General features: G+C 34.0%; 1 protein-coding gene across 3 annotated transcripts in view; it reads right to left on the bottom strand.

The window, feature by feature from the left end:
* The window catches only part of PAN2 (PAN2-PAN3 deadenylation complex catalytic subunit PAN2), a 121,362-nt gene that overhangs the window by 90,343 nt on the left and 17,576 nt on the right, over positions 1-13,443 (bottom strand). For all 3 annotated transcript variants that reach the window (XM_069844581.1, XM_069844582.1, XM_069844583.1), the window contains 4 exons: positions 13,010-13,206; positions 10,625-10,832; positions 6,789-7,078; positions 3,094-3,190 (listed from right to left, as the gene is read on the bottom strand). In XM_069844581.1, coding sequence (XP_069700682.1) covers positions 3,094-3,190; positions 6,789-7,078; positions 10,625-10,832; positions 13,010-13,206 — 792 coding nt within the window. The remainder of the gene's footprint in view (positions 1-3,093; positions 3,191-6,788; positions 7,079-10,624; positions 10,833-13,009; positions 13,207-13,443) is intronic.

Raw genomic sequence — 13,443 nt, 5'->3', positions numbered from 1 at the left:
TATTTTACAAACGTAGGGACTAATATCAAAATTCTGTTACAGACAGTTTGTAAAGCATGCTTTTGCAAGTACATTGCAAAAAATGGGATGAATCTACCTTTAAAAATGGTTTAGATATATCGATTTTAGTAAAATCCTGCATTGAGTATATTTTCTTCAAATCTGGGTCCCCTAATAATTTTTTTTTTCAAAATATTTATTTTTGGTAGAGTTTCTACAGGCATGAGCTCTATACATACAAAAAATTAATATTTTACTCCAAATAGGAAAAAAGTTTTAAAAAATACCGTCCTCTCCCCTTAAACATGATTAGTCATGCACAGCCGTGTATTGATGCTGTAGGGACTCTGTTTCAATATCTCCTATAATGGCAGGTCACTTCAGCACTCTGCTTTTATATTTATTTCAACTTATATTATTCTGCATTTACTTCACAGACGTGGACTACTTATTCATGTATCACCCAGTACAACCCACAGGAAAATCACTTTATAGATAATTGGACTGAACTTTTGGAATGAGTTGTCGCAAAACATGGGTGTAAATAATTCCATTAGCACTTTCATAGTTTTCAGACACTAATGACGGCAATAATTTACCTCAACCAAGTAACTTGTCCCACCCAGGATTTGAACCAGGGTCAGCCCGTTTCACGGTCAGATATGCTAACCGTTACTCCACAGTGGTGGACGATAATTGAAGTTCTTTGTAATTATAATTAACAAATTTGATCTAATGACAAAGCTACTCTTACTCTACGTGTTTTCCAATACTACAAAATATACAGCCTCAAGGTTGAACATTATCCTGAGACAGTACTGCACAGATGTAAAAGTTTATCATTGACTCAATTTAGATGGATCAATATAAAATTAATTATGAAAGTAACTTTGGAAACAGACAGAGAAAATGTTCACTGAAGAAGCGTGTAAAAGAAACCTGAAGGATTGTTAATATTTTATAAGAATCAGATGAAAGTAATAATAGGGTATGCGTTTTTAAGCTTTCACAGTGGAAGTGTTCAGAAGTTATTCTACCCTGTCCCGAAACTTAACATCTCCAGTTCCAGAACACAGTGGAATACTCTGAAGTCTCTTCAAAGAACATGTTCTTATAAAGAAATATATACAGTGTGTTTCGTAAGTTCTGCATACTGTCTTTTACATATAAATAGAGGATTTTTTCTAAAAATGCTTGGACACGTCAAATCTTATATTTTGAAGAAAACTTTTTAACATTAAGCAAACATTTTTATGGTCATTGTTATGAGAGTTGTGATGTCATCGGAAACTTTTTTAAATGCCACTCTATATTTTTATTTGCATCACCTGAAAGATTTGCTTTTTTTCTGTACTGCTACACAAACTATCAATTGTTTTTATACTAAGCTTTGCTATGGTAACCAAATAATATTTTAATAAAAAAGCTGCCCTAAATAAGGGTTTGAATAGATCGGCCTACTAATCAATTCATACAGAATAATCATGAAAACCAATTGTGTGACAATTTGAAAAGAAAATGAAAACATTAAGACAAATGATATGAAAACACAGGAAATCATTTACAATAAAAGTTTGTTGGGTACAAATGATTACTAATTATAGCTAAGGATGATTTTAACACATGAGATCCTATGGCATCAATCGTTTGTGTTTCCTGGTGTTATGGAAGCTGTTTAATTGTTCAAATTAACAGAAAATAAAGATATTTTTAAGTGAAAATGAGAGAATTGAGATTTTAATGATGATTGAAGAAATACCATCAGCAGTAAAAAAATAAATAAATAAATAAATAAATAAATAAAAAATAAAAAAATTAATTGTGCTGCGTCTATAGGCCTATCACTGCCAGGTAGTAAATGGGGAACATTTTGAACATTTAATTAATTGAATATTTGCTGTATTGACTCAGAGAAATGTATTTACTCGTTTTAGAATCTTTATTAACAATTTTATTCTCAGTTATCAGTGCCAAATATTGAAGTTTTATACAATTTAACTTCTGACAAAATGAGGTTACGAGATGTGTATTGTTTGTAAATTCAACAAGTTCTATAAACGCCAAATTCAATTAAAATATCTTTGGTTGACATACATTTATGAAGATTCTCTTTCAGATGGTATAAAGAAAAACATAGGGTACCATTTAAAAATGCTTGTGGTGATGTCGCAACTCGTACAACTGTGGTATTAAGAATTATTTGTTTCTGTGAAAAAGTGTCTTAAAACATAAGGTTTAATGTGTTCAAGCGTTTTTCGAAAAAATTATCTGTTTAAGTGTAAAAGATGATATGCAGAACTTATGAATCACACTGTACATTATATCTTGTATCATATAGTAACATATAGTGCACCCAAAAAAACAGGTGCAGAATTAGATTATGGCAGTGTGTGAAAAATAAAATAGCCTGAATACATCATAGCTAATCGAAATCAAAAGCCAGAAGAAATATAACGTAAATAAGATAATATCTAGTGTTACTAAACTATTGATCGATCGATCGATCGATCAATCAATCATTTTTCACTAGTCAATAGTAAAAGTTTGTTGGTCTTCATAACATTAATAAAGGTTGTGTTTCCTGCTATATTATAAACAAGGAAGGACATGTCTAAATTCTGTATGTCCGTGCAAACACAAGACATGAGCTTCTTCAATAATGCAGAGTGGTAAAAATGTTACTATGTTTCACTTTTGATATGTAAAGAATGAGCAATAACAATGGAAGGAAATTATGTTAGAACTTAAAAGAAACACAACTACCTGTTCTTTTCACACTTTTCAGAATTTCGTTACATGTGATCCAACAGTTACGGAATGTTGATATAAAAATAAATGGTATAAATGCGTTAATATTGAATTCAAACCTTTTCATCTTGATACAAAGGCACTCGTCAAGGTAATGTGATACAATGCAATCATTACTATCCATTATTTCGAAGGTCTGTGGTATTCAAGCTAAAATTATTCTCCTAAAGTAACAATCACTCAGATCTGGCATCCACCCAATAACAATATCATAATAATCACAGCACTTGTATTAGTAGACTATAATACTTGATATGAAGGGTTTTTTAAAATCTGTAATCTCACTTGATTTCTTCGGCTGCTCATAGGGTTTGGTGCATATCCAATTGTGCCCTGCATTTTCATAGTTCTCAGTATTTCAGGGTCAATAGGAGGCGTCCGTCTGAAACAAAGATAAGTCCGATGAACATAGAGGACTGGCTATCACACGAAAAGCTAGCAAAATGAACTATAGTCCCGTCGCTCTAATTTCCGGCAGCCAATCGCATTGCAGGTCGGCTACATTTAAACGTGTGCGTCTTGTGATTCGCTGATTCATTTCTTAAGGCTCGATAAATACTTAATATAATCGCCAGCCATTTTAGCCCTTTTTTGGCGTTCGCAGAAAGCACACGAAGACGTTATTTGCCGCTCAATTATTTGCTGAATTACAGTGCGTTTGATTTATTATCATAGGAGCTACGACATGATAATGTTTAATGGTGTGGCAAATAGATTCCTCGTATGGTAGCTCGGCAATGTGAGAACAAAAATGGCGAACGATACTACCTATCTACTACTACTAGTAGACTTTATAGAGCCTTTTGTATTGTATTGTATTTATTAACATTCCATGGTACTCATACATGCTTACAGCTAGAATATGGAACAAGTCAAAAAATTTAATACTATTATAAAATCTTAATTTATAGTCACAGTCTAGATGAAATATATACAGACGAGATTTACAATATAGTCTACTAGTACAACACAAAGTTTTAGTATCAATTTCATGAAGTGTTATTGAATGTCATGCATTCACCTACAGAATAGAAGGCGTGAGAAATTAGGTACTTCTTTAATTTGGCCCTAAATAATTTTATGTTTTGAGTTTCATTTTTTATATCGACAGGGAGGCTATTAAAAATGTTTACTGCCATATAACGCACTCCTTTTTGATAGCACGATAGACTTGCCGATGGAGTATGAAAGTCATTTTTTTGATGTGTATTTATGCTATGAACTGTTGAATTAGTTACAAAGTTTTCACGATTACATACGAGGAAGACTATTAATGAAAAGATATACTGACAAGCCATGGGCATTACTTTCTAAGACGTAAGCAAAGGGGCGGAGTCACGCCAGAAATAACAGCGTTGGGACTATATCTTAAAGGAGGAGGTACACCACTGGTCTGCAAAAATTTAGCGAAATTCATATTTTTATATCTCAACTACTACAAAAGCTAAATGAAGAAAACTTTTTATGCTTAATATACATTCATTAAACTTTATAAAACACTATTCAGAATATTTATTTATTTTCCAGTAACAGGTACTGAGATTTACATCTTTGACCTAAACTCAACTTCAATATAAAATACAATGAAAAAAAAAAAAAAACACAGAGAATGCAAAAGGAGAAGAAATCATTGTCTCATTAAGTTCCTCGTACTTTACATGAAACATCAGCTTTATATAAAAATACAATTGGGTAGATGGAAATTGTCGTCACAAATTACAGCTTTCTATGAGAAACTTTGCTAAGAAAAATCTTTAACATCTGATGAGAAAAGAATTACACTCATGCATTTTATAAGTTTGCTGAGAAATATCTTGAAGTCAAGACTGATAATATTACGGTAATTTTATTACAAGTGACTTTATTGTGTTTCCGTTTCAGCAATTTTCATGGCATGAAGAGTTGCAAGAAATGGGAAAATTAACCTCTTCAGATAAAAAACCAACGTAGAAAAATGCTTGTCCATGACAAGTGTGACTATTTTATAAAAAGTGCAGTGCACAGGAAAGTACACAATTTTAATTAGCCACCCACTTTCAAGAATGTTTTCAGTGTTGTAAATGAGGATTTACAAGATTTCAAATGGACAACTTTTAATTTACCACTCAAGGATATTGGGTTTAAATTATTATTCTTGCACCTGAATTGGTGTTATGCAGGAAACAGTCGAGAGCTGTACATTGTGTGCTATATGCCAGCTTGTATTACGTAAACAGTGGTCTGATAACGCACAAATGTGAGGACCAATAGAAAGCCACACCTTGGCAAGGAATATATTACCTAACACATGCTTTTGTTTACCTCCACATTTTAATAAGTGATTGGCAACAGGCCATGATTGTTTGGCCACACACCTGCATAGAATTGGAATATATCAGTCCCCTAACTGTCCATTGTGCAACTCAAACCAAGAAATGGATTCGGAACACCTCAAAATCTGTGCTTCAGTGGCTGGCCATGATAATATCTTTGAAAAATATTGGAGTGCAAGAGGTCAAATGACTTTATTGTCAAACGCCTGGCATTAGAAAACAACAACAACATCATTTTAGTAAGTGTGGCAACAGCATATTTTATTTATGCTTAATCAAAATTGGCGATAGCAAGATGGTATTTGAGGATTCGCCTTATAATTGGGGAAAACCTCGGGAAAAAACCCAACCAGGTAATCAGCACAAGCAGGGATGGAATCCACACCCAAGTGTAGCTCCAGATCAGCAGGCAAATGTGCTATAGCCTGAACTACGCTGGTGGTTTTGTGGTGATGGTACGATGGTGGTGGTAGAGATATTTCCTCCATACTTCACACAAGAAAGTAAAATCCTTGCTTTATGGGTCAGTAATGGAGAAAAATTTATATTTATTTTATTGAGTTATTTTACGACACTGTATCAACATCTAGGTTATTTAGCGTCTGAATGAAATGAAGGTGATAATGCCAGTGAAATGAGTCCGGCGTCCAGCACCGAAAGTTACCCAGCATTTGCTCATATTGGGTTGAGGGAAAACCCCGGAAAAAACCTCAACCAGGTAACTTGCCCTGACCGGCATTTGAACCCGGGCCACCTGGTTTCACGGCCAGACGCCCTGACCGTTACTCCACAGGTGTGGACGAGAAAAATTTATATAAACAAACTAAAAATTTAAGTGCTGCACATTTAATTTACAACCTATTTATGGGTCTTAGAAAAATAAAGAAGGTAAACTTGTGAATTCCAAATGAAGCAGCAGAGCAAGTGGACAGCTTTAAATATTTGGGGTGTACTATAAGCAGTAACATGAGCTGCTGCCAGGAAGTCAAAAGGAGGATAGCATTGACAAAGAAAATTTTGCATAGGAGCATTTTCTGTGGACCTCTGAAAAATTAAGAAAGAGACTATTGAAGTGATCTGTGTGGTGTGTGGCACTGTATAGGGCACAAACATAGACAGGAGGAAGTGAAGAGAAGCATTTGAAATGTGGGTATGGAGAAGAATGGAGTGTATGAAGTGGACAGACAGAATAAGAAATGAAGCTGTTGGAAAGACTAGGTGAAGAAAGAATGATGCTGAAACTATCAGGAAGACGAAAAGAAATTGGTTGGGTTGCAGGCTGAAAAGAAACTACCTACTGAAGGATGCATTGGAAGGAATGGTAAAAGGGAGAAGGGTTCGGGGAAGAAGAAGATATCAGATGATAGATTACATTAAGATATATGGATCATATGCAGAGACAAAGAGGAAGGTAGAAAATAGGAAAGATTGGAGAAAGTTGGGTTTGCAGTGAAAGACCTGCCCTGGGGCAGAACACTATAAACGAATGAATGCTATCATAACAATTCCCTATCTTCTAACTTTGACAAAATTAATTTATTTTTGTGTAATTAATATGCTTCAACATTCCAAATTATAAAAGTAACAACAATATACACTCCAGTGAAGAACTTTCATCGTGTAAACAATTGCTGGAAACAACAAGAATAGTTACAATTTCCACATTACCTGTAAACTTTCTTCAAATACTGCCCCGGCCAATCAGAAAGTAATGACGTTCCTTGTTGACAGTATGGTAGAGGTATTGACGACAAAGGTGTCACATCATCTAGGATGCCAATTGGCTGTAGGGGTTCGACAGGATCTGCGAATTCAGTCTCTCGTGAAAAGCTATTGAACATTGCTGTGTGTGGATTGGACGTGTAGAAATGGATGGAACCACCTCCATCACCAAATGCCATGCACTGGCAAGACGAAGATACATCCAGTGCCAGACACATGGATCCAGCTGTATTCATCTGGAAACATAATATCAGAGCTACAGTCACGTGGTTCTGTCCATTTATCATCTTGCAGTGAGTGAGGAAGCTGTTTATAATTTTGAAATCTACTTGTGTCTCAAGACATCAACATTTTCATGATGCACCATATTTTTCTGACTATAAGATGCATCTTTTGGGTAAAATTGCCACCTTCAAAATATATGCGTGTTATATTCAAATAATTTCAGCAGAATTAATACAAGAGGGTGGAAGCGCATTATCTAACGAAATTTATAAACTTGTACTTGCTATTTGGGAAAAGGAAATTGTACCAGATCAATGGAAGGAGTCCATAATCGTACCTATCTTTAAGAAGGGGGACAAGACTAACTGTAGTAACTTTCGAGGAATATCACTTTTGTTGACGTCGTACAAAATTTTGTCCAATATTCTTTTGAGAAGATTAACTCCATATGTAGATGAAATTATCGGGGATCATCAGTGTGGTTTTAGGCGTAACAGATCAACTATTGACCAGATATTTTGTATTCGACAGATAATGGAGAAAAAATGGGAGTATAAGGGTACAGTACATCAGTTATTCATAGATTTCAAAAAGGCATATGACTCGGTTAAGAGAGAAGTTTTATATGATATTCTTATGGAATTTTGTATTCCCAAGAAACTAGTTCGATTAATTAAAATGTGTCTCAGTGAAACGTACAGCAGAGTTCGTATAGGTCAGTTTATGTCAGATGCGTTTCCAATTCATTGTGGGCTGAAGCAAGGAGATGCACTATCTCCTTTACTTTTTAACTTTGCTCTAGAGTATGCCATTAGGAAAGTCCAGGATAACAGAGAGGGCTTGGAATTGAACGGGTTGCATCAGCTGCTTGTCTATGCGGATGACGTGAATATGTTAGGAGAAAATCCACAAACGATTAGGGAAAACACGGAAATTTTACTTGAAGCAAGTAAAGCGATAGGTCTGGAAGTAAATCCCGAAAAGACAAAGTATATGATTATGTCTCATGACGAGAATATTGTACGAAATGGAAATATAAAAATTGGAAATTTATCTTTTGAAGAAATGGAGAAATTCAAATATCTTGGAGCAACAGTAACAAATATAAATGACACTCAGGAAGAAATTAAACACAGAATAAATATGGGAAATGCCTGTTATTATTCGGTTGAGAAACTTTTATCATCCAGTCTGCTGTCAAAAAATCTGAAAGAATTTATAAAACAGTTATATTACTGGTTGTTCTTTATGGTTGTGAAACTTGGACTCTCACTTTGAGAGAGGAACATAGGTTAAGGGTGTTTGAGAATAAGGTGCTTAGGAAAATATTTGGGTCTAAGCGGGATGAAGTTACAGGAGACTGGAGAAAGTTACACAACGCAGAACTGCATGCATTGTATTCTTCACCTGACATAATTGGGAACATTAAATCCAGACGTTTGAGATGGGCAGGGCATGTAGCACGTATGGGCGAATCCAGAAATGCATATAGAGTGTTAGTTGGGAGGCCGGAGGGAAAAAGACCTTTAGGGAGGCCAAGACGTAGATGGGAAGATAATATTAAAATGGATTTGAGGGAGGTGGGATATGATGGTAGAGACTGGATTAATCTTGCTCAGGAAAGGGACCAATGGCGGGCTTATGTGAGGGTGGCAATGAACCTCCGGGTTCCTTAAAAGCCAAAAAGTAAGTAAGTTATATTCAAATTAAGTGCTGCATCTCCAATGCTTTAGATCAGGGGTTCTTAACCTATGGGTCACGACCTAAACAAAGGTCGTTGTGGCTTTTGGGATAAGTCACCGTAGTTTCTCGAAAAAATAAAATTAAAGAAATGTTAATTAAAGTACTTGGGAGTATGATTATATTTTATAATTACTGCTTATTGCGAAATATTACAACTCTATATTAGGGTGAATATTCTGAAATGGGAAAATATGAATAACAAAACTGGAAAAAATATATTATATTAAATTGTGTACTTTTTTTCTCACATTGGTTACATTTGCTCCTATTATTGAAGATTCTGGTATCAGTTGAGCTCACAAAAATTTTTATGTGAGATTTTCTAATTTAATTTATCTTTCCCTTACAGCCCATTGTTTAAGGTATCTTCTAAACTTTTGTACTTCAGATTTCACTTGTCTTCGAACATTTCTTTTTTCACAATCAGTCATATCTGCTATTTTCTTTCTTTTTCTATATTCTTTGCCATAGTCCCTTTTTTCTGCAACTCCTCTTCAGTCATATTTGCCCTGTGACTACGTATCTTCTCCCTTTCATACAATGTTAAAATTTCTCCCTTTCATATTTCCTACTTTCATCATCAGACTATTTTTTCTTTCCTATAAACAATCACATGAAATAATATTGGAAGTTACTTTATCCACCAGTATTTAATAATTGTATGTTAAATGAAACCTCGGTCCCACAATAAAGGGACTGATGTTACAGGGACAGTTGTTACAAATTAGTTCTGACAAAATAAATCGTTAAAAATATCATAGAGGTTAGATTTTTTAGTCGACAAACATTGTAATGTTTTGCATATACTACGAAAGTTTAGTATATACAAATTATATTTAATGCCACCTGTGTTACCAATAGAAAACATAACATTCAGTCATCAGTGATGATTTTTGTATTTTTCCATAAAATAAATTATGATAATGGACGAAAAGTTTTTCAACTGGCGCCATGTTGATCTCTCATCACTACCAACCATTAAAATTTACCACATGAAGCAAAATTGTCTTTTGTGTAGCTCTTTCATTTCGAGGGACCAGAGTTACGAAATTTTTGGGGATAAACTTTACATTAAAGTTGTGTCCTTTCAGAATTAAACAAACAACAATTCCTGTCTTTCATAAGTATTTTAACTATTTATTTTAATAATTTTGGCCGAGGAAATAAAATCAAATCGAAACATTCCGAGAAAAACTTAGTCAAACAGAGTAAAATGTAGTTGGGGACATAGGGACTGCAGTTACATTTTGACGTTTGGACGTTATTTTTTAATTATAAATTTTAAAATTAATCCTTTTATACTTTGTTTCCAACTAAAACATGTGAGTGTTAGTTAATTAAACACAAAAGTAATCAGTTAACATTTTCAAGAAACTCCTTAAATCAGCCGGGACATACATTTACCCATTTCAGAATATTCACCCATTAATAAATAATTGCTACACTTATTTACTTGTTTTTATGGCAATAGCACAATTTTAGCTTGAAAATAGGCCCATGGGTCGCACAAGTTTATCGCCCAGTTCACTTTGGGTCTTAGCCAAAAAAGGTTAAGAACCCATGTTTTAGATGGTAGCAAAGACAACCTGCAATTATTTTCTCTGGAGCAGTTTTCGAAAAACGTAACGGTTCCAAACAATAAGACATCATCCTCGTCATTCTGTGATGATTTTATGTATTTTAATATATTTCTGAGCTTACTGTTGTAATTATTACTACTACTATCATCGTCATAATCACCATCACCATCCCATTCCTGTTACTAGTTTACAATAGTACACTTTTATGTTAAGAGTTCTATTTATCCCACATACCTGATACAGGCACAGATTTGGCTGTGAAAGAGCAACAGTGTCAACAAGCTGTATTTGGCCAAGAGTGGATACAGTGACTAGACGAGATGAAAAGGAAGGCAGGAATCTCAACAGAAGAGGATCCAGCATCACTTGAATAGGTGTGACAGCACGCATCATGCGAAGGTCGTACACCATTAGGAAACGATCTACTGATAAGTTTCCCTGCCTGAAAGAAAGAAAGTATATATTATGAATATAATAAAACCAAAGTTTTAAGAAATACGAAATTGCAAATAAAGTAATAGGGTAAGCCCACATTGCACAGTTGTGCCGTGTGTTATCCAAAGATTTGTCAGAAAGAGTGCTCCTCCAGGAGGTGGTGAGCAAAAATGAACAGGATCTCCACTGGAGACAATTTTACACACTTCGGCGATTCATTTCATACAAATTTTGTAACACTCTATATTAAGGGGAGAGGTTGGTATTTTTTAAAACTTTTTTCCTATTTGGTGTAAAATATTAATTTTTGTATGTAGAGAGCTCATAGCTGTGGCAACTCAACCAAATAAAAATATTTGAAAAAAAAAAAAAATATTTGGGGACCCAAATTTAAAAAAATTATACCCAATGCAGGATTGTACTAAAATCGATATATCTAAACCATTTTTAAAGATAGATTCAAACAATTTTTTGCAATGTATTTGCAAAAGCATGTTCTACAAACTATCTAACAGAATTTTGATATTAGTCCCTACGTTTGTAAAATAAATAATTACAATTTAATAACAATTTTCTGATTTTCTTTCTTGCAAACAAACGGACGTATTTTTTAAATGAAATCAATCAACAAAATTCTGTTACAGAGAAAAGTTTCCTAATAGTCTAAAGAATGTGTGTTCTAAATTTCTTGCATGTATCTTTAATAGTTCAGAAATTATATCCATTTTTGTCTGGCAATGTAGCAAAAAAAATGAAGTTACTGGAAACAGATAAAAGCGGGCGTGTGATTTAAAAATACATAGCGGAGGAAGTTTAAAAATGACGTCTCAACATCCGATAAGGGCACAAATACCCACAAAATGTTATGCAATGCATTCCACACACATATCAAAGGGTATTTTAAAGAAAAACAAATTTTTTTTTTTTTTTTAATTTAATTTACCGGAAACAACAATAAAAGTGGGCGAGTGATTTAAAAATCCATAATGCAGGAAGTTTAAAAATGGCGACTCAACATCCGATAAGGGCACAAATACCCACAAAATGTTATGCAATGCATTCCACACATATCAAAGGGTATTTTAAAGAAAAAAAATTTTTTTTTTTTTAAATTTAATTTACCGGAAACAACAATAAAAGTGGGCGAGTGATTTAAAAATCCATAACGCAGGAAGTTTAAAAATGGCGACTCAACATCCGATAAGGGCACAAATATCCACAAAATGTTATGCAATGCATTCCACACATATCAAAGGGTATTTTAAAGAGAAAAAAAATTTTTTTTTTTGAAAATTTAATTTACCAGAAACAACAATAAAAGTGGACGAGTGATTTAAAAATCCATAATGCAGGAAGTTTAAAAATGGCGACTCAACATCCGATAAGGACACAAATACACACAAAATGTTATGCAATGCATTCCACACATATCAAAGGGTATTTTAAAGAAAAAAAAATTTTTTTTTTTGAAAATTTAATTTACCGGAAACAACAATAAAAGTGGGCGAGTGATTTAAAAATCCATAATGCAGGAAGTTTAAAAATGGCGACTCAACATCCGATAAGGTCACAAATATCCACAAAATGTTATGCAATGCATTCCACACATATCAAAGGGTATTTTAAAGAGAAAAAAAAATTTTTTTTTTTTTGAAAATTTAATTTACCGGAAACAACAATAAAAGTGGGCGAGTGATTTAAAAATCCATAATGCAGGAAGTTTAAAAATGGCGACTCAACATCCGATAAGGACACAAATACCCACAAAATGTTATGCAATGCATTCCACACATATCAAAGGGTATTTTAAAGAAAAAAAATTTTTTTTTGAAAATTTAATTTACCGGAAACAACAATAAAAGTGGGCGAGTGATTTAAAAATCCATAATGCAGGAAGTTTAAAAATGGCGACTCAACATCCGATAAGGGCACAAATATCCACAAAATGTTATGCTATGCATTCCACACATATCAACCAAAAAATACCATCCTCTCCCCTTAACAAGAGACCATGACTAACCTTGCCTGAAGCCAACAATGACTAATAAATACTGCCAACAGAAGTAAGACAGGGCAAAGCGTCAATAAAATACTCATTTCTATTACAATAGTCATATGATATATAGTGTCATGTTTATATAACTAATAACAACAGAAAATTAAGTTCTATTTATCATACTATACCTATTTGAGAATCCACAGGTAACCAGCAGATTTCCATGAACATCAAAATCTGATAGACTTCCTGAGTGCGCTTCTAAAGTATGTTCTACTTGTAAAGTGTTTGGATCTCGAAGGTCAATTCTACCAGCAGGATCACCAGCACAAATAAATCGTGGGTGTTGTCGAAGGATGGCACATCCATTCTTCCCTACATGAAGCTAAGAATAAATTACAATTATTATTCAAATAAAGAACATGAATGCTGTTGGATGGTTGGTTTTCAATATCTGACAACTAAGTCACTGGTTCCTTTTGACCAGACTTGGCTCAATTGATACACCATACATGTATGTTAGCAGGCAGTGTTACAAACAGAAGGCAAGTGGACCAGTGAGCTCCTGAATCGACATATTCTACCAGAGGCCACCACAATCGTTAGTAATAATAGCATATGC

Source organism: Periplaneta americana, chromosome 13 (assembly GCF_040183065.1).
Source record: "Periplaneta americana isolate PAMFEO1 chromosome 13, P.americana_PAMFEO1_priV1, whole genome shotgun sequence".
In the NCBI taxonomy this organism is placed as follows: domain Eukaryota; kingdom Metazoa; phylum Arthropoda; class Insecta; order Blattodea; family Blattidae; genus Periplaneta; species Periplaneta americana.
This window is presented reverse-complemented; position numbering and strand designations above follow the sequence as displayed.